At 35.2% G+C, this 22,506-nt stretch overlaps 8 protein-coding genes across 8 annotated transcripts, besides 1 other annotated feature; 5 read left to right on the forward strand and 3 right to left on the reverse strand.

Moving 5' to 3' along the window:
- Positions 1 to 758: 758 nt before the first annotated feature.
- TVAGG3_0983750 (amelogenin-related protein family) lies at positions 759 to 2,681 on the forward strand (the record flags this gene model as incomplete). Its single annotated transcript, XM_001579440.1, has 1 exon — positions 759 to 2,681. One exon carries the CDS (start codon positions 759 to 761, stop codon positions 2,679 to 2,681), a length of 1,923 nt encoding a protein of 640 aa, XP_001579490.1.
- A 1,659-nt stretch (positions 2,682 to 4,340) lies between these two features.
- TVAGG3_0983760 (uncharacterized protein) lies at positions 4,341 to 4,662 on the forward strand (the record flags this gene model as incomplete). The annotated part of the gene is made up of 1 exon (XM_001579439.2): positions 4,350 to 4,634. One exon carries the CDS (start codon positions 4,350 to 4,352, stop codon positions 4,632 to 4,634), a length of 285 nt encoding a protein of 94 aa, XP_001579489.1.
- A 737-nt stretch (positions 4,663 to 5,399) lies between these two features.
- Positions 5,400 to 6,697, forward strand: TVAGG3_0983770 (uncharacterized protein; the record flags this gene model as incomplete). The annotated part of the gene is made up of 1 exon (XM_001579438.1): positions 5,400 to 6,530. One exon carries the CDS (start codon positions 5,400 to 5,402, stop codon positions 6,528 to 6,530), a length of 1,131 nt encoding a protein of 376 aa, XP_001579488.1.
- Positions 6,698 to 7,104: 407 nt separating this feature from the next.
- Positions 7,105 to 9,702, reverse strand: TVAGG3_0983780 (EBNA2 binding protein P100 family; the record flags this gene model as incomplete). The annotated part of the gene is made up of 1 exon (XM_001579437.1): positions 7,124 to 9,673. The coding sequence occupies one exon, from the start codon at positions 9,671 to 9,673 to the stop codon at positions 7,124 to 7,126; it is 2,550 nt and encodes an 849-aa protein (XP_001579487.1).
- A 354-nt stretch (positions 9,703 to 10,056) lies between these two features.
- TVAGG3_0983790 (acetyl-CoA C-acyltransferase family) lies at positions 10,057 to 11,415 on the forward strand (the record flags this gene model as incomplete). The annotated part of the gene is made up of 1 exon (XM_001579436.1): positions 10,057 to 11,220. One exon carries the CDS (start codon positions 10,057 to 10,059, stop codon positions 11,218 to 11,220), a length of 1,164 nt encoding a protein of 387 aa, XP_001579486.1.
- A 216-nt stretch (positions 11,416 to 11,631) lies between these two features.
- On the forward strand, positions 11,632 to 15,720 carry TVAGG3_0983800 (helicase protein; the record flags this gene model as incomplete). Its single annotated transcript, XM_001579435.1, has 1 exon — positions 11,650 to 15,711. One exon carries the CDS (start codon positions 11,650 to 11,652, stop codon positions 15,709 to 15,711), a length of 4,062 nt encoding a protein of 1,353 aa, XP_001579485.1.
- Positions 15,721 to 16,265: 545 nt separating this feature from the next.
- Positions 16,266 to 17,600, reverse strand: TVAGG3_0983810 (uncharacterized protein; the record flags this gene model as incomplete). Its single annotated transcript, XM_001579434.1, has 1 exon — positions 16,948 to 17,598. The coding sequence occupies one exon, from the start codon at positions 17,596 to 17,598 to the stop codon at positions 16,948 to 16,950; it is 651 nt and encodes a 216-aa protein (XP_001579484.1).
- A 314-nt stretch (positions 17,601 to 17,914) lies between these two features.
- Positions 17,915 to 18,952: a mobile genetic element.
- On the reverse strand, positions 18,925 to 22,143 carry TVAGG3_0983830 (3',5'-cyclic-nucleotide phosphodiesterase protein; the record flags this gene model as incomplete). Its single annotated transcript, XM_001579433.2, has 1 exon — positions 18,925 to 22,143. The coding sequence occupies one exon, from the start codon at positions 22,141 to 22,143 to the stop codon at positions 18,925 to 18,927; it is 3,219 nt and encodes a 1,072-aa protein (XP_001579483.1).
- Between the last annotated feature and the right edge of the window lie 363 nt (positions 22,144 to 22,506).

Consider the following 22,506-nt stretch of genomic DNA (forward strand, 5'->3'; position numbering starts at 1 on the left):
CAAATTTGAGAACTTTACGTGTTGTAATCGATAAAATTGACAAGCGGTCCTGCCCATAACCGCACAAAATTGAGAGTATTATTATCCTACCTTATCCAGATAATGTAAAACTTGCTGAAAGCTCCCAAAGTTCTTTATGTCCAAATGAAAGCAACTCTTCTTTTAGCTGATTTCCTTTGCAATTATTTTGTTCATCACGGAATTAAAAAATGATTAGTAATCACATTGGTCATATTGAGCATTCTACATGATTTATGCATTTTTAAATTTTGCGACTCTTTTTTTTAACAATACAATTGAGAAAACGATTTTGAAACAATAAATTGTTGCTTTATTTACGACTATTCAATTTTTTCTCGCCTGATTGTACTTTTTCTTTATGATTGCGCACAAATTTTCTGTAACAAGCATAAATATAGCATGCACATATAATCATCTATCTTTCGCACGTTTCAGAATTTAAAACTGATATCCGGAGGAAAACTTGAATAGGAAATAACGTACATGTGTGTAAACCACGACAATTTTTTCCGACATATGATGGAAACTCCTTTCTTCAATACCTGAGCGGATTCTTGGGAAAATTATAACTATTTAATTTTTCAAATCCCCTTCAAAAGAGGAGTTCAAAATTTTCTATTGTTTGAATTTCAAAATTTTGCAGAAAAGTATAAAATATCATCCTATTATTAAATATAGAAAAAGAATTTATCATTGAATTTACGACCCAATTCTGAAAAAAAAATTTAAACATATTAATGATCGGATTCCTTTTAGCTCAAACTCTTTCCATTTCTGTCACAAGTACAGGATACTATAAAGAATACATTTACTCTTCCTCAAGCAATACTTTAAGCTTCCGCCTTCCCTTTGATAGTTCTTCAAATTATTACATTGTTTTCACAATGAAGGATACTTCACTCCAATTGGATTCAACTTCAATTGATAAAACAGTTTACCAAATTAGCAACCTGTCCGCAATTTATTCGCTTTCAGTTTCCAATTCTGGAACTCTTTCATTTGGTGTTTTTCGTGTTCCACAAACGCGTGATTGTCTTGAAATCTGGATTAACCCGTACTCATCTTCACGTCAATATACTATTGCAAAGATTCGACAAAATACTTTCAAAAGGTATGTATTGTTAATAATTTGTGACCATTTCTTCGAAATTACTGTTCATCATTCCGATTATAACAGCATTTATGGCAGTACTGATGGAAGTCTCCCTACATCCTCGTTCAATTCTGCATCTAATGTTCATATTGCTACCTTGCAATATGAAAAAGAAGCGCAAACACTTCCAGATACATGGTACGAACTCAACACAAATGCCGATTATAGCAGTGAATACGAATATTATGATGATAAAGGTGGAAATGTTGTATTTTCAGATGGAATTTATATCAGGACTCTTCCAGAAAGGGAAGAACTAAAGCCGCAACCTGAAAAAACAACTGATATATATCCCCTTATGTCATACGGCCCTAAATCAATAAGCCTTTCCAATGAATATACAACATACATAGTTTCACCAAATACAACAATTGTTTTTACAGAACCAGATGATTTCGAAGGTATTGCAAAAGTTGGCGCACAAACTTTGAATATTCTTGGAAGTACAAGTATCAGAGCTGTTGAATTCAGAGAAAAGGGAACACTCCAACTTTCAACAAGATCTTCAAAGACTGTTTACTTCGTTGTTTATAACTATTCAACTAGTAATTGTGATTCACTTGCCATTATCTCTGGATCTAAGAAATTCAAGTTAAATATACAAAGGTATTTCTATTACTGTGTATTTTCAGCTTTCTACTCCGGAAAATCAAAAATTGAAACTACCGATGTTGAACACAAATCATATGATACCTATCATTACCCTCTGTATGATTCCCAATCGAGTTATGAAACAGTTACTAAACCATGTGTTACAGAGCTTGAAAATTATTATCATGATGGTGAAATAATTTTTAATAATGATGGTAGTTCGAATGATGATGATTATGTAATTGATGGAAGTTCTTCAAAATATGATTTCTATTTCATTAATTCAAATACTTCAAAGAAACTTAACGATGGTAAATCAATTGGAACTGTTAATGGTATTCCAGGATATGTTATTGGTATTATTGTTACTATTGTTATAATTGTAGTTATAGCCATTATTATCACAATCTGTTGTTGCGTTTGCTGTAAAAAGTCCGGATGCTGTTGCGCTCGAACTTCAAGTAATGATAATCCGCAGAATAGTAACAGGCGTGAAAATGTACCAGAACATTCAGCTCCACGTACTTCTGCAAATTCAAATACAACTGTTGCTGTGGAAACACATAATGTTATTGCTACTTCTCCACCTCCACAGCAACCTCAACAACAACCACAACCACAGTATTATCAGCCACAGCCTTCTTATGTTCCTCCTGCACAACAACAACAACAGCCTACTCCTTATGGTGCTCCTCCAGAACAGCCTTATCCATATGGTGCACCTACTCAACAGCCTTATCCATATGGTGCACCTACTCAACAACCTTATCCATATGGTGCTCCTACACAACAACCTTATCCATATGGTGTTTCTCCTCAGCAAGCTCCTGTTTATGGCGCTCCTCCACCTTATGCTCCACCACCATCTTACACAGCACCAGAAACAAAAGATGACTATGATAACCCTTACCAATAGTCATCAAAATTAAGCTGGGTTGTCCTAATTTAACGCCAGCTAGTGTTAAATAAACCAAAAATATATAAATGTAAGTATACATATACTTAATATTATAATCTAATTTTGTTTTTACTAAAGCTTAAGATACAAGAACATTTGCTTTTGTAAGGCTCACGATTATAGAAAGTATCTATATTGGTAAATTAACTCCAAAAGTAAAAGCTATAATTTTATTAATGAGAACAAATATAGAGGATCTAAGTAAATAAAAAGGAATATCACTTGAGATAATAAATAATTAATTGTACTTATGAATCAGTGTAATATGTATGAGGAGAGATCTTGTTTGAAAAAGAAGACTTGTTATTAAGTATTCAAAAGGGTTTGCTGATATTTTATACAAAGCATACCTACTATTTCGAACTTGAAAACTTATGATATCTTATTTTGATCTTGATTTCATTTCTGAAACATGAATTGAATCCAAAACAAGTAGGGAAAATTCCCAAATTTCCAATTTATACTGATCTTTGCAATGCAGTTTGAATGTACAATAGTTTCTTCGACATAAATTTAATAAAATACTTTAGTAGGTAATTAGATCTAAAATGAACTACATATAACTAAAACAAAAGTTCATCATTAGCTTTTTAAGCATTAAAACATATCTTACTGTTGTAATTAATCAATATATTATATATGGATATATTTAAATGAAAAAGATGTATAAAAAGGGAAATATCATACATGTATTAGTTGATCTGAAATGGAGTAATCTTCTATCAATAAGAATATATAAAATCAATGAAATTTATTTTTGGAGTTGTACTTTCTTTATCTTGACAAATCAAATATACATCATTTTGTTGAAATTATTTTCCCTTCGCTTATATATTTTTACAATAATGACATCATTTTTATCAAAATTAGAATTTAATCGCAGAAATAATATTAGAAGACAAAAATATTGAATGCCACCTTTAAAGTTATACACTCATTTTCGTTACTTTTCAACTTTTTATGAAAAAATCAATAAATAAGAATTGAACTTCTCGAGCAGTAATTTATCTTTAAGTCATTAAGTTACATGTAATTTTTATAATAAAAAATGTTTTCAAGCTTGGCCACTTAATTTCAATTGCAGTTTTCTCTCCATTTTATTTTTGTTGGATCTTAGAATACTCGTTGAGTTCAATTATCATTTTTCATTCTTTAATAATCCAAATTTTTGTGAGGCGAATTTTTATTGTTTTCAATCCAAATAAATTGAGAATTCCGAAATTGAATATTAAAAGAGATCATTAAAAGAGATATATACTATGCAATGAATGTAAATTTATAAAGGTAGTGTAATTCAATCTAATCGCAATTTGAATGCCAAGTAATGATATAAGGTATTCAATTATTCTACTTATGCACAATTTTTTGAGAGATGTTTAGAAAAAAGCTTACAAAACATAATTGAAAGAACAGAGAAAAACCATCTTCATATATAGTGTATTGAAAAAGAATAAAAAATATAAAATGATAGTCGAACATAAAATTATCGAGATTCGTTCATATTAGTATATGAATGTGCATTGAGTTTTACGATCGCATTGAAAAACTATTTTATAACACACCTCAAAAATATGATCGCATAACCCACAAAAATTTGAAATAGTTCTTCATAACCTCACTTTCAACATGCACGATTACGAAGGTGGTCTCTTCGGATGTTTCAAGGATGTTGTTGGTTGCTTCTACTCAGCATTCTGCCCAATGTGCGCAAATGGTGAAAACTGGGCTAAGGTTCGTGATGAAGAATGCAACTGGTGCCATGTTTGCATGGTTGTCCACCCATATTGGGTTCGCAAGTCCGTTCTCAAAAAGAGAGGTGACAGCAGTGATGATCTTCCAGACTGCCTCATTACTACATTCTGCGCTTCTTGCGTTATTTGCCAGGATCGCCGTGAACTTATTTCCAGCTAAATAAAGATTTTCGTCACTGTTTTTAAATACATTTCTTTTTTAAATCAAACTTTAATACTCTTGATTGTTCGAATTAAATCTTAAATGTTTTTATTAATATGCTTCGAAATTATTAGTGGCAACAATATATTCTTGGATACCAACTTGATAAAAAAGCAAAAACTTGCTAGATTCTACGACAATATATCTAAAAAAATCTTAAGTGATAATAATTTGAATGCAATTATTCAGCTTCATTGCTGGTAAGCATCATAATTAAAAAGTTTTGTTTGGAATAATGATCGCTTAGTTGTTTTCACCGAATATCGGCGTGAAGTCATTATCCTCAAAATCAAATAATTTTCAATAGTTTACATTTAAAATCAAATGAATTTTCAACAAACTGTTCATTTATTTATGATTTTCTACCTACAATGATCCAATATTCTCTTATCAAAAGTGCAGATGTTCAAAACGACAATATTTCCATGAAAAGTGAAGAAAAATATTTAATTAGATCGACTATGCTTATAGTGAAGCTCATATTATTGATATCTAAATTATGTATGAACCAAATGTGTTTTTCTTAAAGAAGAGCAATGCATATTAAAATGTGATTGGTGTAACTTAATGATTTTTTCCAAATTATAATATTCAATCTGATAGAAAGTGATTAAGGTTTATATCTTTGAAAGAACAGAATGATGGATAGCATATCTTCAAGTTCGATAAGAAAAGTGTCGATTTGCCATTTTACACTTTACAAAAAAAGTGCTTTAAATTTCAATGGGAAAATCTAAGATTACAAAAACTCCCTCAACCAGAGTACAATACGATGAGGAAGAAACAATGAATGAAGAAGAACGCGAAGCTTTCATGAAAGCTATGGATAAAATGACGAATCAAAGCATGGAAACGATCAAAAAAGTTTTACTTATTCCGTTTATCTATGCTATTGGCATTGTATTAAAGTTGGTGCCTGGATTAACTCGAGATTTATACCAACAACCTACTTATTATGAGCAAAGTTTTACGGTTTTTATTAATTCTCAAACATCTGATTTTCATGTAATAATTTCCCCTGTTATTTATGTTGTAATGGCATTTGTTATTCTTAAATGCCGTGGTTCCCTCTTTTTTGCTGTTTCTATTTCGATTTTAGCCGAATTATCTGAATCTTCATTCTCTTTTGCCTCGCAAAACTCAGTCTATGCCGTTACATCTATTGTCGTGCTCGGTGCATTTTACGTATCTCAGAAAGTTTTATATGTTAATCCTTATGGATTACAATGGTTTGGCTTTTATATTGTTGCAGCAACACTTTCCGTCATTGTTTTATTTGTTAGCATGAACTACCTTGGTGTTGTCCTCGGAATGTACATGTCTATCTTTATTTCTTCGATTTCAAGGTTAGGTGCTGTAAAAGGCTCAAAGCCAAAGATGGTAGTTGAGGTCATGTTACTTCTCTTCACATCTTATATCGTATTTTTACCAGCAGCTTTCATGCATCGATACTTAACCACTCAAAATCCAGAATCAGTCAACTTGGTCAGGCCATACGTACGAAACATGCAATTATACGTAAAGGAATGGGACAGATACCCAAGTGTCCTCGAATTTGGTGTATTTGCCCTTGCTGTTTCAATTTTATTCTTCGGAAAATACAGATACACAAGTATAGTACCTCTCATTCAAATATTTGTTGCTATATTGGGTACATACTTGATTCAAGTTGAAACTCCTGGAGAAGCTGCAGCTTACAGATTTTATATCATCAAAACTCTTTTGATGATCGCATCTGGCATCATTTTCAGTGCATTCAAGATTCCATTTATTGCTCAGCTACTTGTGGGAATGGCTTTAATTCTCCAAGTTGTTTATCGTTTAGCTGACTACTTTTCAAGACAATTTAACTAAATAAAATATACATGTATGTAAACACAATGTTTCTGTTACTACTTTATTAAAGTATTTCGTCTTTTTTACTAAATATGAAAGAGAATTTTTTTGTGACCGTTTTTTGAAAGCACCAAAAGGCCAACAGATTATTAGCATTAAAGAAGCGGCATAGTATTCGCAAATAAAGCTCTCCTATATTAATATTTAAAAAATTATTATGAAATATTTGATGCTTTTTCTATTTAAGATATAAATTAAGCTTTTATGTGATCATATATGATGAATGCAATAGATTGTTGTTTCCAAATTTTTTTCAAAATCGAAAAAATGAATTGAAGAAATAATAAAAAATTAATCAAAATTTAAAATTCAAATAAATTTTGGAAGAATTTATCATTTGTTTTCAAAAACTAAAACTACAAAAAGGGATTATTATTACCATATTTATCATTTTTATCAAAATTTCTCAAAAATATCAATTTCTTCATAATATTTTTATTATATTTTTTAGAATTTTTTATGATTAATGTTAAAAAAACGAATCTTTTATATATAAATTTAATATGCATATTTATAAAAGATGGAGGAATGTTCAAAAATCTAAAAAGCATTTAATATTCGTCTTCATCATCGTCATCATCACCGACATTTCCAAATACCCAAGCGCCGACCTTCTTATCGCGGGCAGCAGATTCGATTGTATCGAGTCTTTCCATGACTGGTTCAAGAGACTTAGAAACAGGGATATTGTTGAATCTAGCGTAGCCCTTAGAGAGGACCATTGAGTTGACGGAGCCATTTTCTGGGCTTGGTCCATCTGTAAGGAGAACGTCTGGATCTGGAGCGGATCTGTCGTCGTACATGAAATGAGCGTAAAGTGTCTGGCCATCGCATAATGACCATACGTAATCCTTTGCCTCCTCTTCGAAGTCTTGGTTGTTGAAGTTGAATGCCTTGCAGCCACCGAGTCTGATTGACATGGCCTGTGGTGGAATCTTTGTAAGTTCTTCTGGTAACGTTCTGAGATCTGCAATTGGTATTGTATCGTTGATGCAAAGTTCGATGAATTCAACTTTGGCGCGCTGATCTTCGACTTCGAGGATTCTGCCTCTGTAAAGCTTTCTTTCGTAGATGACTGCGACGAGATCGCCCTTCATGAGCTTGCCGACAGCCTGTCTGGCCTGGACAAGTCCCTTGTTGATCTTGGCGAGCTCTTCTGATTGAATCTGGATAACAACTGTAACTGGATCCCAAACTTCTGTAACGTTGACTTCGTAGACCTTGTCTGGGATGAGGGCCTTCTGGATTCTTGTTTCGTCTCCCCACATTCCGACCTTTTCATCCTTGGCTTCTTCGAGAGCTTCGGAAATCTCTGTGCGCTTTGGATGGCGGGAGATTGTTGTGTGGAGCTCGGCGAATCCCTTGCGGACGAGGTCGTATTCGAGGCAGATCTGCTTCTTTCCGACAACAGCTGTGAGGCAGCCATTGAAGCAGCCGTACTTGTCTGCATCGCGTACGTTGACAATGCAGTCTCTGAGAAGGAAGTTGTCGTTCATGTACTGGAGAGCCTTGTTTCCGATTCTCTCTGTTGGGTCGTTTCCGATGACGCCGAGGAGGTTCATGCGGATGATGCATGACTGCTCTGGAATAAGGATGACAGCGCGTGTAGATGAGGCGAAGTATTCGATAACACCGTTGAGATTCTTATTCTCGAGGTAGTGGAGGTATGGAACGGATTTCTGGCGGTTTGGCTTGTTGGAAAGATCGTTGAAGGCTGCAGCGTTTGGAAGCTTTGTTGCGTGGAGGCCAATTCTCTTTGATTTGGCATCATCTTCAGCACGCATCATGCTGTCGATACGGTCTGATGGCTTGTTGTTTCTGGATGTGAAAACTGTAGCAAGGCCTTGGGCAACAAGCTCTTCTTGGACACATTTGGATCCAATGTAGACTGTAGCGAAGTGTCTTGGCTCTGTAGCGTTTGTTCCACGTGACTGAGTCTCTACTGTGTAATCAATGAGTGCGATAGCCTTCTCGCCGATTGTTAATTTACGAACAAATTCACGGGCTTCGAAACCGAGTGGTTCTGTCTGGCCAACAGGGTTGAACAAAGGAACCTTGCAGCTAGAGAGGTAGACCTTTTCGATGTTTCCTGTGACTGTTTCGATTTCGAGGCAGGATGAACCGGAAATTCTGACAACCTTGCCTTCAACGCGTCCGGACTTGAGTGTAGAGACATCGAAGCTCTTCCAGAGGTTCTTGCGAGCCTTCTTTGCTTCTGTTTCTGCAGCACGGTATTCTTCTCCGCGTGGAATGAGGCTAATTGTTGGATTGAAGACCTGGCCGAGACCTTCCTTGAGAAGGAAGAGTGCGATATCGCCTCCTTGTGGGTGAACAATCTGGCCAATGAAGATGTCGTTTTTAGTAGATCTTTCCTGGGCTTGGTGGATTGTAACCTTAACGCCACGTTGGAGGAGACGAGCTTCTGCGAACTGCTTGGCTTCTAAGCCGAATGGATCTGGCATTTCGCGGCGAGCTCCTGGGCATTTCATACCTGCGAGCTGGAGGGAGATAACTTCGAAGTTTGGAAGAAGAATGACAGAGTATGTAGAACCATTCTGAACTGATTCGATGATACCTTCGAATTCCTTTCTCTTGAGAAGGTCATCTGGATCATATGGAGCTGGAAGCTTACGAACAAGGCCACTGGCTGTCCACATGCCACGAGATTCATCGGAGGCAGCTGTCTGGAGGGTAAGTAATTGCTGTGCGTAGTCATCTTGTGATCTTTCATTCTTAACTTTGCCCCAGCCACTCTCTACGACGGCCATACCAACATCCATGTTGCCCTTATCAACAAGCTCAGCACGACCTGGGAATCCTGGAATGCGGCCAAAGTTAGGATGGTTACGGAAAATGTCGCCTTTTGTATTTGCTGGATAAATTAAGACTCTCTTGCCGAGTGTAAGCTTACGAAGGAAGTCGAATGAGTTCCAAGCGTCTGGCTCATCTGGGCGAACGCCATCGTTTGATCCAAGCTTTGGAGCTGTAATGAAATCGAGCAAAACGGCTTCAACTGGTTTGCTTGGTTCATCAACAAACTTGACTATGAGTGTGCAGCCATCAATAACAGCTTGAACGATACCACGACGAGGTTTCGACATTAAGTGATTGTCAATTTTTTCAGCTGCCGGCTAAATATTTTTGTCAAATCGACGTTAGAAATTTTTCAACTCACTTCTTGTTCAATAGAAATATGATTTCGTAATCGAATTTCAGGATCACAATGCATTTTACAAGGAAAATGTTGGATTTCGAATGATTTTGAATAAAATTGACACTCGATGCAGATTTTTTTTTTCATAGGGGGTGGATTAAAATTTCCGGCAAAATAAAAATCACGGCTACGAGATACATACACAGAAAAATAATCCAATCAGGAATCAAAGTGCGTGAATGCTTTCAAAATTTCAGAGGAATTTAAAAAAGTGTCTGTTTACAAATTTTATTGTAAGGTTTTCAATTAATTGAATTATTTTCATAAAATATGTCTGAAATCTATATTGTCGCAGACGTCCGTACCCCACTTGGTGCATTTAATGGAAGTCTCTCCGGAATATCAGGTACTGAACTATGTGCAGCTGCTATGAAGGCTTGTGCTGAAAAATCAGGAATTGCAATTGAACAATTTAATTCAATATATATAGGTAACGTTGTTTCAGCCGGAATCGGCCAAAATCCGGCCAAACAAGCCGCACTTGCTGCTGGTTTTCCTGTTACAACTCCATGTACATTAATTAATAAAGTTTGCTGCTCATCGATGAAAGCATTGCAATTAGGCGTATTGGAAATAAAAGCAGGTGATTCTCAAGCAGTTATGATTGGTGGCTTTGAAAATATGTCTAGATGTCCTCATCTATTACAAAATTCCAGAAATGGCTATAGACTTGGAAATTTCTCTGCGATTGATAGCTTGATCAATGATGGACTTTGGGATGCTAAGTATAATCAAATGATGGGACAGCTTGTTGATGTATTAAATGAAAAACAAGGAATTTCACGTGAAGATCAAGATCGTTTTGCCATTCAATCATTCGATCGTGCCACTAAAGCTTGGGAAGAACATGCTTTTGATGAACAAAACGTTCCAATCAAAACTTCATCAGGCGAATATAAAATGGATGAGTCAATTTTGAAATTACGCCGTGAGAAAGTTCCTCAACTTAAACCAGCATTCTCTCCAACAGGAACAATAACTGCTGCTAATGCATCATCAATTTCTGATGGTGCTGCAGCAGTTGCAATTTGCTCTTCTGAGTTTGCAAAGGAACACAACCTCAAACCAATAGCGAAAATCATTTCCTATGGTGAAGCTGGTGTAGATCCATCAGAATTTCCACTTGCTCCCCTTGAAGCAGTAAAAATTGCATTATCAAGGGCAAAACTTTCAACAGATGATATTGACCTTTGGGAATTCAATGAAGCATTCGCTTCTGTTCCCTTGATGCTTATAAAAGGACTCGGAATCTCTGAGGAAAAAGTAAATATTCTCGGAGGTGCCGTTGCTATGGGACATCCGCTTGGATGCTCAGGAATTCGTATTGTTACAACACTTATCGCCGCTTTAAAGCATCGTGGCCTCAAGAGAGGCTGCGCCGCGCTTTGCAATGGCGGTGGTGGAGGAAATAGCGTCATTATTGAGATGTTATAAACTATTTTATATTTATTTTTAAATATAAACCAATACTATTGATATTATCATTATTAATATGTAGAATGCAAATCCGAATCAGCCTGTAATAAGTTTTTATGATGCAAAATATATATAATCCTAACTTCCACACAATATAGATGTATAATATCCACTTTAAATCTTATTCTGATACTTTCAGAGTTTTCAATCATGCGAACAAATTTTATTTCGTGAAATATTAATAGCAATCTTAAGTGCATTATCTTTTAAATCATAAAAGCATTTCAGATTTATCTAATAAAGTTCCCTCGACAACGAGGTGAAGAGAAATAATTTACAACATCTCTAAGATATGAATTTCTATCTGGAAATACAATTATTTTCAATACGAAACAATATTGTTAAGAATAATCTTGTTTCTGCATAATAGAAGTCAGTATATTTATCATGGGCCGACAAAAGCCGAATAATCGAAGCAGTAGCAGCGATTACTCAGAAGACGATTCAGCTGAGTGCCCATACGAGCGTATTGTCGGTATCCGAAAGGATAATAATAAAGTAGAATACCTTATCAAATTTATCAACAAATCTTACAAGGAAGTCAAGTGGGTTAGTGACAAGAAAGTTGGATCTTACAAAGAAGGTGCCGCAATGATATCAAAAATATCTAAAAATAACCCAGTTTCAACAGCAGAACCGTATTTTGATCCAGATTACTGCAAAGTCGATCGAATTTTACAGAAGAAAGGCGAAAAATACTTAGTCAAATGGCTAAATCTCGGATATGACCAGATTACTGAAGAATCAAATATCGATGATGAAGATATTGAAGAGTATAATACAAGAAAATCCGCTTCATTCCCTGTAAGATCTGAAGAACTTAAGAAATTAGATCAACCGCCAGCAATTGAAACAGAATTTCCTTATGAAATCGAATATTTTCAATTACATTACCTTCCAGCTGTTAACATTCTCTTATCTAACTTCTACGAGAACATGCCAACAGAGCTTTATGCAGAACTCGAACAGAACTACAGACTTTCAATTTGCGCTTATTTCGAAATTTTATACACAAAATACGGCGTAAAGGGTCCATTCCTTGCTGTATTTCCACAGAATCAACTAAATGCGTGGAACCAAGATCTCAGGCGCATCAAAAACCTTACAACAGTTATTTACACAGGATCAAAAGAAATCCGCAAGAAAATCCGCGATTTAGAGTTCAATTCTGAAGGATCAACATATGGATTCCATATACTCCTTACAAGTCCCGAAGTTATGAAGAAAGACATTGAACTTTTGAATGCATTCAAATTTGCATCCATTGTAACAGATGGACCGAACAGATGCATGGCGAAAACATTAACACATTCAGGTCCAATTGTTTCCATCACCACCAGTCGCCTCAGAACTCGTACATGCGAAATCACGAAAATCTTGGATGTTTTACAGAGCGATACTTTGAAAACAATCATTGAACCAGATGTTCTTGACTCAGCACGTGCAGTTAAACAGCAGATTCTCCATGCCGCAACACGTAGAACACAGACAAAAGAGACAACAATTCCGAAAATGAACTTTAGAGTTGTAAATTGTCCTCTTTGTCAAGTCCAGAAGGATGAAATCCTCACAGCGCTTAATAACCATAGAGAGCAGATCCTCAAGGGCTCTTTCAAACCCCTCTGCCAAACAATTTACAGAATTTTGACCCATCCATTTATTATTCCGTATCGTGAATATTATAATTTGAACTCATATTTGGATGCATCGACCAAACTGATGGTTACTACATTCCTCATCAAAGATATGATGCTTTCTGATCAAAAGATCTTGTTAATGACCGAGTTTAACTCAGTTGCTGATATGCTTGAGGATTATTGTGACTTAAACAACTATTCTTATCACAGAATCACTCCTGCATCAACAGAACTGACCATGTCTGAGTCAAATGTCCTCATTTGCGATCAAAGTTACAATAAATTATCTCTTGATTACCAATTCTTACCGCATGTATGCGCATTAGTTAGCACTGTTGTGGTCATTGATGGAGATGCTAACTCTGTGATCTCAACATTACGCCTTGCGATGAATTCTCAATCGACAATTTCGAAAGCTTACAAACTCGAGTGCATGGAATGCATGGAAACCGAGTTGCGTAGGTTCGCATACTATAATATTCAAGGTTTAGATGAAACAAAGATCGAACCGATCGCTAGAAGATGCGTATTATGCGCATACCAACCTGAACCATCCGTAAACATCATTGATCTTATAAAAGGTGAATCAGGGGATTACAGGAAAGAAGGTTTCCTCGAAGATGAGTTCGAAGGAATCAATTTCTGGGAACTCATTCTCGAAAATCTTCCAAACGAAGTCAAGATCGACCCAGATACCACAACAGACCGCGAATGGACAGTCAGAGAGATCAACCAATCCGTCAGATACCTCACAGGAAAGTCCATTTTCGGTGGTGACGAAATCTCTAAATTGGCCGGAATCAGAGTCACAGGTGAAGTGATGAAAGACATCGGCCAGGTATTGTTATCCTTCTTTATTAGGAACACAAGAGGTGGTGGCTCATATTACCACGCGAGAAAGCTCTTAACAAACGAGAAGAACACGAAATTCTTCGAAAAAGGTGTCTGGGCAACTTCAAGTTTCAGAAGTTCCCTGAAAAAGATCAACAACATTTACCTGAAAAGAGTTGAAATGCTCTATCTTTTCAACGAGAAACTGAAACTTGTGAAGACATACCACGAGTTGGAAGACTGGGGACCAACAGGAGAAGAGCCATTCATTGGATGGAATGAAGATTTAGACAAAGCATTGGTTTTCGCAACTGTCAAATACGGTTTTGGAAATTACGACTTGTTTTTGATGGACGAAGACCCAATGATCAGCCAAATGTTTGTTACACAAGATGGAGAAGATGTACAGAGATCGTATTACACGGACAGACTGAACAAACTCGGAGAAGCAATTGGAAGAGTCATGAAACCAGAGAAAGACAAAAACCAGCAAAACTCGAAGAAGAAATCGAAGAAAGTCTTTGTTGATACAGGTGTTCATTCTCAATGGACTAAAGCAGACAAAGACAAATTGAGACTCCATCTAATGAAGGATGGAATAAGAAGAGATGCAAACGGAGAATGCGATTACGCGGCCTTGAGATTGACTCTTGGATGGAGTGACAAATCAGTTGATGAAGTCAGAGATTACTTGGAATCTTTCATGGAACAATGCAACAAGAATAAAGCGGAAGGAAAGAAAGTCGAGAAAGTAAGTGATGGAGAAATAGCTCCTGCAACTGCTTTGAGAATTGTTAAACACGTTCAAGCATTAGATCAACTCCGAGAAATGCTGAATACTTTGTCAGATGATGTTTTTGTCAGTAAAATCGAAGCTGCAATGGATAGAAGAGAACTTCCATCGGAATTCACAAGTAAAATGGAAATGCTCTTCTTCAAGAGATTCGCCGAAAGAGGTTTCGGATCTCCAAGCCAGATTTTGAAAGAAGATCCATTTAAAGCAATGTTCGCACACATGGAAACATTGCCTGAATGTTTAGTAACTGAATACAGAAACATCAGAAGAATCAACGCAATCTACGCGAAGTACAAGAACGAGCCAGAAGAAAAGGACCATTACGCGGACCAGAGAAGAGAACAGAGACGTAAAAGAGAACAAGAAAGGAAACTTAAACAACAAAATCCAACAGCAAATACACAAGGAAAAACAGAAAGTTCTTCAACACAAAATAAAGAAGAAAACAATAAAAAGAAGAGAAGAAACAACAGAAGAAATAAAGATGAATCTTCTGAATCTTCTTCTGATGATGATATGCCTGATTTACCAACATCTTCATCATCAGAATCTTCTTCCGAATCTTCAGAATCAGAGTCAGAAAACGAAAGTTCTGGATCTTCAACAGAAAAATCTGAAAAGGAAGAAAAGAAGAATTCTCAAGAAATCGAACAAAAAGAAGAAGAACCTGAAGAAAAACAAACATCTAACGAATACATTGTTACTTCAAGAAACAAAGTTCTCCTTCAAGTCATGCAAGGAAATGTTACTTTTCCTTTGGAAGTTGCTGCAGGAGCCAGACTTGAAAACATCGGATACATTGTTTACGACAGACCGAAATGGCACACGCAAAGATACATTTTCCCTGCAAATTACACATACGTGAAGCTCTATTATTCACCTGTAGAAGCAAAGAAGAAATGCCTCTGGAGAGCAACAATTATTGACAATGGAGGAAATACTCCTCTATTTGAAATTACTTGTATCGACCACCCTGAATATAAATACCAGGGTTTCACACCAACAGCACCTTGGACAGCACTAAGCAAAGATGTAAAGGATAGATTGGGAACAAAGATACCTGCAATTGGCGGTTTGAACGCTCTGGGATTGTCAAATCCAATTGTGGAGTATCTTATTTCTAAGTTACCTAATTTCGATAAATTGACCGATTTCATTCCAAAGATATTTAAAGTCAAACAATAAATAAACAAACTTATATATATTTATTAAATTACCTTTTTTTGAAAAAAAAAAAATTAAATTTCAACTTTTTATAACCAATCATTCGGATTGATAAATGCATTTAAAGAGGTCACTCTTCCTAAGGGATATTATGCTTATTTCTTTAATAATTCGAAGTTTTTAAATATTTAATTTCTCTCAAAACCATATCATTTAGTTCTATATATAGCCATAACATACGCCGGCAAAAGTAATAATCCATTCTTCTATACCTATTACTAACATTTTCATATATTTACTCCATGAGTTAATATAATCAAAAGCGCATCATCTCTAGATCATTCTAATATAACCATCATCTCATAGTAAATTTACTAAAAGCACAATTTAAACACTTGTAATAAAGATAGAGCAATAGTCATTTTTGAATCCTGCAGAGATCAATATCAAAATTACACGTTGAGAGTTCTCTTCAGGAACTTGTGATTCATTACCAAAGAACCAGTCCATCACACTCTTCATGTTTCGATGTTTTTGGAGAATCTTTTCAGTGGAAGGTTGTTGAGTTAAATCGTGTCGTGATATGCGGACATTGCTGAGAATGGGTAAAGTTGATAATAATTGGAATAAAAGTTAATTTTTTAAAGTTTTTTAGTGATAATTTTTCAATGGAAAATAATCGTAATCTACAAAATTTTCGATTACGTTTAAAAATTGATTTTTTTGTGAAAAAAATCTGTCAAAAATTTTTCGTATTTCAGGATGAGATATATTTTTATGAAATCCAAAAATTAATATATAATATACATACCATGTATAAGGTCGATGAAAAATTGAGCGTTTTTTAAAAACCGCCGTTTGAGAGGAAAATTGTGAGCCCCGATGTATACTTTTTGACATTGTCAAAAACTTTGAAAGGACCAAAAAATTTTAGTGTCAGAAAGTTTACAAATGCATACTTTCTGACAAACAGACTCTCAGAAAGTACTCAAACTGCGGTTTTTAATTTCCGCACTTTTTTTGGCGACCTTATATCATTGCATAATTTATTTTGTCCAAATTATGCTTCCTTTGTACTTACCAAGGGGTTTTTCTTGCCGCCAAGGGTATTTTCCGGACACCCTATTGATCGGGTGAGAATTTCAATTTTACTTGAGTTGAAAAATGAAGGCCTAATTGACAAATAAACTCCCAGGTTACAAGCGCTGTAATTAATACAGGACATAGTCACCTGGAAATCTATAAGCGAAAAAGGCCCTAAAATGGGTTATCGGGGAAATGAAGATCAGAATTAGATAACTGATCTTCAATGAATGAAAAGTCAGTGTTGAACTGATCTTCAATGATTGGAGAGCCAGTGGTTGGCTGATTTTCAGTAAATGAAGAGCCAGTGGTTGGCTGATCGTCAGGATTAACGAATTCGTTGAAATCGTTATCTGACGAGGAATCCAAAACAGATGGCCGTTCTTGAGTTGCTGGAGGTTCAGACTGTGGACTTTCGATAGGTGAATCCACATGATTCTCCTGCTCCTTTCTATATGTTTTTGGAGCACGACGGCGGATTCCTCCTTCTTTCGTTGGATCTGGATGAACGAAGAGGTCTGAAATCGTTCCATTATCATAAACACGGTGTCCGCCTTCAGATTTGCCAAACATAAGAGGACCAGTAAAGAAGATCTCTGGATCTCTAAATTCGACGTAACGGTACAAATGTTTATATTGGTTCCATCTACCATCCTGGAGAAGCCAATTTATGGTATTGCTTCTGCTTCTGTAGTCTTCTCTCTTATAAGGAATTTTGAAAAGGTGAGCAATTCTTATTTGGAATGCTTTTAGCATGGGATGGGGATATTCCTTCTTGCTTTTGAAGATACGTGGACCATCGGGCGCAGTGATAGACACCTTCATTGTTTGGTTATGCAACGAAAATAATGAATTTTCAATATGTATTGAATTTTTTTTGAGAAAAGTGGAAAATAAGACATATGGCCAAGCAACCAAATAATTTGTTTTATGAAATATACCTAATCGCAACATACAGAAACCTAAGTAAATATTGGGAATATCTTAATTTTGATCTGATGAAATTTTCAAAAACCTCATTACTACATTATTCGAAAGCTGATTCTTTTGATTAACAGTAGCATGTAAAAATCATTTTTGGTTGTTAATCGCGTAATATCACACAAATATATTTATTTAAACATAAATTACTTACCATTAAGGGTGCACACGAGAGGATCATGTAAACTTCAGAATTTAGAACCTTATTTTTAGGCATTATCTTGGCTACCTATTTAGGCTCGAAAAGCAAAAAATATCAAAAAATACAACTTGACTCCATTCTGACCCTTTCATGGAGGTAGTTTTTATCCGCTAGTATTTTCCCTTTGAATCTCTTTACAATTCGAAATCAAATTCAAATCTCAGTAGAAGAAAGGAAGAATCGACTTACTACGGTTGTAATACGAATAAATACATATATTTAATTATTTTTATTTACATAATAATTGTTTGAAGCTCATATTCCATCAAATTTTTAAATAAAAACATTAAAATGTTGAAAATGTTCATATATTTTAATAGGGTTTTGGCACTTTATTGAGGAATTACTACATACATAGTCGAACTGAACTTGATATTTTGAAATTTAAATTATTTATCAAAATTAAAATTTAACTTGAAATTTATAATTATTTAGTCATATTTTGCATAATTCTAAGTAGATTTTGTAAAAAATCAAGAAAGAAAAATTTTAACGTGCTTTATTTTTCTTTTTTATAATAATACATATTATTATATAATTAACATATTCATAATGTTTCACCCTTTCAAAAATATAATCCTCCTCTCAAATAAACGTACATACGGGTGGCCTCTTTTTTCAAAAAATTAAAATTTGAAATTTTGGGCTCAAATATTAGAGATTTTTTCAACCTTCAACGATATATGTTGTCTATATCAGACCTCCTTTCTTTTTGATACTTAACATTGTTCCTAAATCTTAGCCGTTAAGGCTGTTGTGAAAATATTTTTTTTTCGAAAAAATTCGAAAAAAATTTCTTAAAATTCAAAAATCCCTTAATTCCTGAGGATTTTGGAAAAAAGTTTTTACATGAACATGTGTATATTATATGAAGTATATTGATAAGGTAAAAATCAAATTTTATTGCATATTCATCGAGAAAATAAACTAACGAATCCCTCAAAATTGAGAGGGTAATCCTCCTCCTCTCAAATAAACGTACATACGGGTGCACCCTTAATATATCTTTCTTTTCTCCTATCAATGTTTCTGAGGGCAGCAACCTCTAAGAACTGGAAATCTGGTACAATTTTACTAATTAACGTTGTCAGTCTTATTAGTTCTTCTTCTATACACCAAACAGTTTCTTTCTGCTTTTCTACTGGTTTACCGCGTAGATAGTGCTCATCCGGCTTCAATCCAAGCTCTGTCATCAGATCTCCTTGCATGAAATGCTCAGCGAACAGGTTAAACGACCATTTATCACATACATCCCATGATCTCATGGAGTATGACCAGTCACAGATATTTACAAGCAATCTCATCAAAACTTTTCTTGTTCTTGGGTTTTGCATGTCGGGAGGACCATTCATAACGATCTCGTTCGTTTCTTTTTGAAGTTCTTTCGGATCACAGTTGGAAGATAAAATTAAATCTCGAATTACTCCCCAAATAGCAGTTGTATCCTGAAGATTTATATTGTTGAACAAACCACTTCGCTTAATAACCTCAATAAGGATGACGAAATGGTGGTTTTCATTTGGATATTCAGGAAATGCTGCGAAAATTGGGCTGTTTGTCTCTCTTAAGTACTTATTGTCAACACCATCATGACCCATATCATGACAGAGAGTGGCAATGATCAACGCTAAGAATTCTGTCGGTTGTAATATTCTTTCTAAGTTTCCTTCATTGATAAGTATATTTAGGAACTGTAGTTGGTCTATTGCTAGGTAGAAATTATGGAATGGAACAATTTGGAACTCAGAACGTGCTTCGAAAATGAAATTAAATAAAGTTGACGCAGTTATTTGGAATTTCTTCATTAAATTGAATTGGTTGAATACTGCGAACACAACTTTAAATGTTGTATCGTAATCCCACATGTAAGAAGCGAATTCCAAGTTATTTGCCTCTGTATCTTCTTGTTTTGAGTAAACAAGCATATGAGGGATAGAGAATTCATTCATTTCTGTCTCCGAAATGAACTTTGACATGGTTGTTTGCATCTCTCCTTTGACTGCTTCTTGAGATAAATCTTTTACTTCAATTGGATGGGTGCAAATGGCTCCAATTACCTGTAGAAGTCTTAGATCTTTTATGTCAAAGCCATGAGGAGCATTGCAGATCTGTATTACTCCAATAAATTTGCCATCTAATCTGTACATCGGAGTAGAAATGAAGGAATTGGTTTTTGTGTTTGTGGCGTTATCCAAAATGGCCGAAAACATCTTATCGTTTTGTGCATCGTTAGTAATTCTGGAGATATTCGGTAAGGTTGCCTTTGGAATGTGCGGAGGAACGTTTTCTTCAACATCTGTAGTGAACAAATTGAGGTGGTCTTCAATATTGTCCTTGACGTATACGTAGAACCTCTCTGCATTGAGTTCTGCTTTGACTTCTTGCAATATTCCGTTTAATACTTCAGGAAGATTGGTAGAACCACGGGAAACACGTGAAACAGACCTCATGATAATTGTGTTCCTGCCTTCTGTTGTCTGTTCCTGCTTGTACAAAAACCAATTATCACTTACAACGCCGTAAACAGAGAGGAATGAAGTAGCGATGTTAATATCGTCATTAGAAAATGGTCTATTGTCTTTTCTGTTCAATAATTGGACAACTCCGATGACATTTTTCCGTTGATCAAATATTGGAATCGACAAAACTGAAAGAGTCTTGAAGTTCATCATATTATCAAAGGAAGAATCGAATTCTGGATCATCTAGAACGTTTCCTATGTTGTAAACTTGGCCAGTTAAGTAAGTTTTTCCGGCAATTCCAGATCTCATGGTCATTTCGAACCTTTTACCATCAACAAATGTATATAATTGGCCTCTCTCATTATCGCACTGCAAAAGAATTACTTTTGTCGCACAACATTGACTTTGAATTTGATCTATTACGTAACTGGTCAATTTATCTGAAGGGCCACGAAGTTTTTCGGCAACCTCAATGAATGATCCAGACGATCTGTTCCTAATTGAAGTCGTTCCTGTATTTTGGGATTTGGTCTGTTCAAATTCTTCATCATTTTCGAACGCAATGATAATATATGGGGCCAACTGTCTGATATTGGCTTCATCGTTCGATGTAAAGACCGGACAATCGATTTTTGCGCGGAAAACAAATGAATACCAAGTTTTCATCTTCTTGGACTGATAAGGGAAAGATAGAATTGGTTGGTCTTCTGTACCATCAACATCTGGGTTGTAACTACTCACAAGTTTCTGAATATGAGAATTTACAAGTTGGTGAGAGAAAAGAGAAACTCCGACAATGCCAGCTTTATCACGATCAATGTTTTGTACTTTGGAACTATAAAGAGTGATTTTTTGCTTATCTTCATCAAATTTCCAAATTTCTGCTGTTTTGCAGTTGAAAAGCTTTTTCATACTGCGTTGGTAAAGAACTAGGAATTGTCCGATTTCCATAATTCTGAATGCTTCTGAAATTGTCTCAATATTTACGTAATGATTCGAACTAAGGTATTCTGAGAAGTGATGGAAGCAGTTTTGAAATGATACAGCAATCTGCATATCAAAATTATTAAAAGGTTCGCCAAATTTATCGCGAATTATGTAAATAACGTATTTCATCTCTCTGAATGAGTTAAATAGAGGTAAAATGAAGACTTTGGAGTCAATAGGACAGAACTTGTCATCGTATTGCTTATCATAATATTGATTTGTCCAAGGACTGTTATCAAAAATTATTTGTCTGTTGAGATAGGAATATCCAAGGAGACCAGTGGTGCAAGGCATGACTTTGTTAGCGTATTGGCAATATAAAACACCTGAAGATCCTGCGTATTCAAAAACATAGACGTTTTTGGTGCTGAAATGCTGAGATAATAGCGTTTTAAGGGCATCAATGGTATCCATTTGATGTGTGAGATCTAGAAAGTCGTCGAATAACTCAATTCCTTTTTGTTTATTTTGATCTTTTTGAGTTGGTGTTGGCTCTGTTTGCGGTTGATGACTTACAGGTATGATAATAGACGCTTCTTGCTGTGCAGCTTGGATTTCTTTTGTTAATCCGAAAATTACTTGACTTTTTCTTTGATTTGATAGTGAATTTGATAATTTTGTATTGCTTCTGCCAGTACTTGGTGGTAAGATTAAGCTTGTACCTAACGAGTTAGAAAGCTTGATCCCAGAACCTGTTTGCTGAGAGTATCGCCTCTCCCTCCTTGGGCGCGCGTCCATTCAATTTATTTCTGAAACTTTTCTTGACAATTTTTGTGGTTCATCAATCCTGGAAATAAATTTAGAATCATATTGTCATAATAATTAAAAGAACAAAACCAAAACTACTTCCTTCCTTCAATTTTTTTGATAACAAGACGTTTATTTTATATGACCAATTATAACAAAAACATATTTCAACTTCTTATTTCAATGCAACTCAAGAAATTCTAATGTTTTTGGTTTCAATAGGGAACAGTCAAAAAACACATTTTCCTCACAATCCGATATCAATACAATAACAATGAAGACTTTTAATATCACACGATTTTCCTCTATGAGGATGTTGCAGAATTCCTTGTAGAAAAAACTCTAGACTAAGTT

This window comes from Trichomonas vaginalis, chromosome I, assembly GCF_026262505.1.
Source record: "Trichomonas vaginalis G3 chromosome I, whole genome shotgun sequence".
Taxonomy (NCBI): Eukaryota; Parabasalia; order Trichomonadida; family Trichomonadidae; genus Trichomonas; species Trichomonas vaginalis.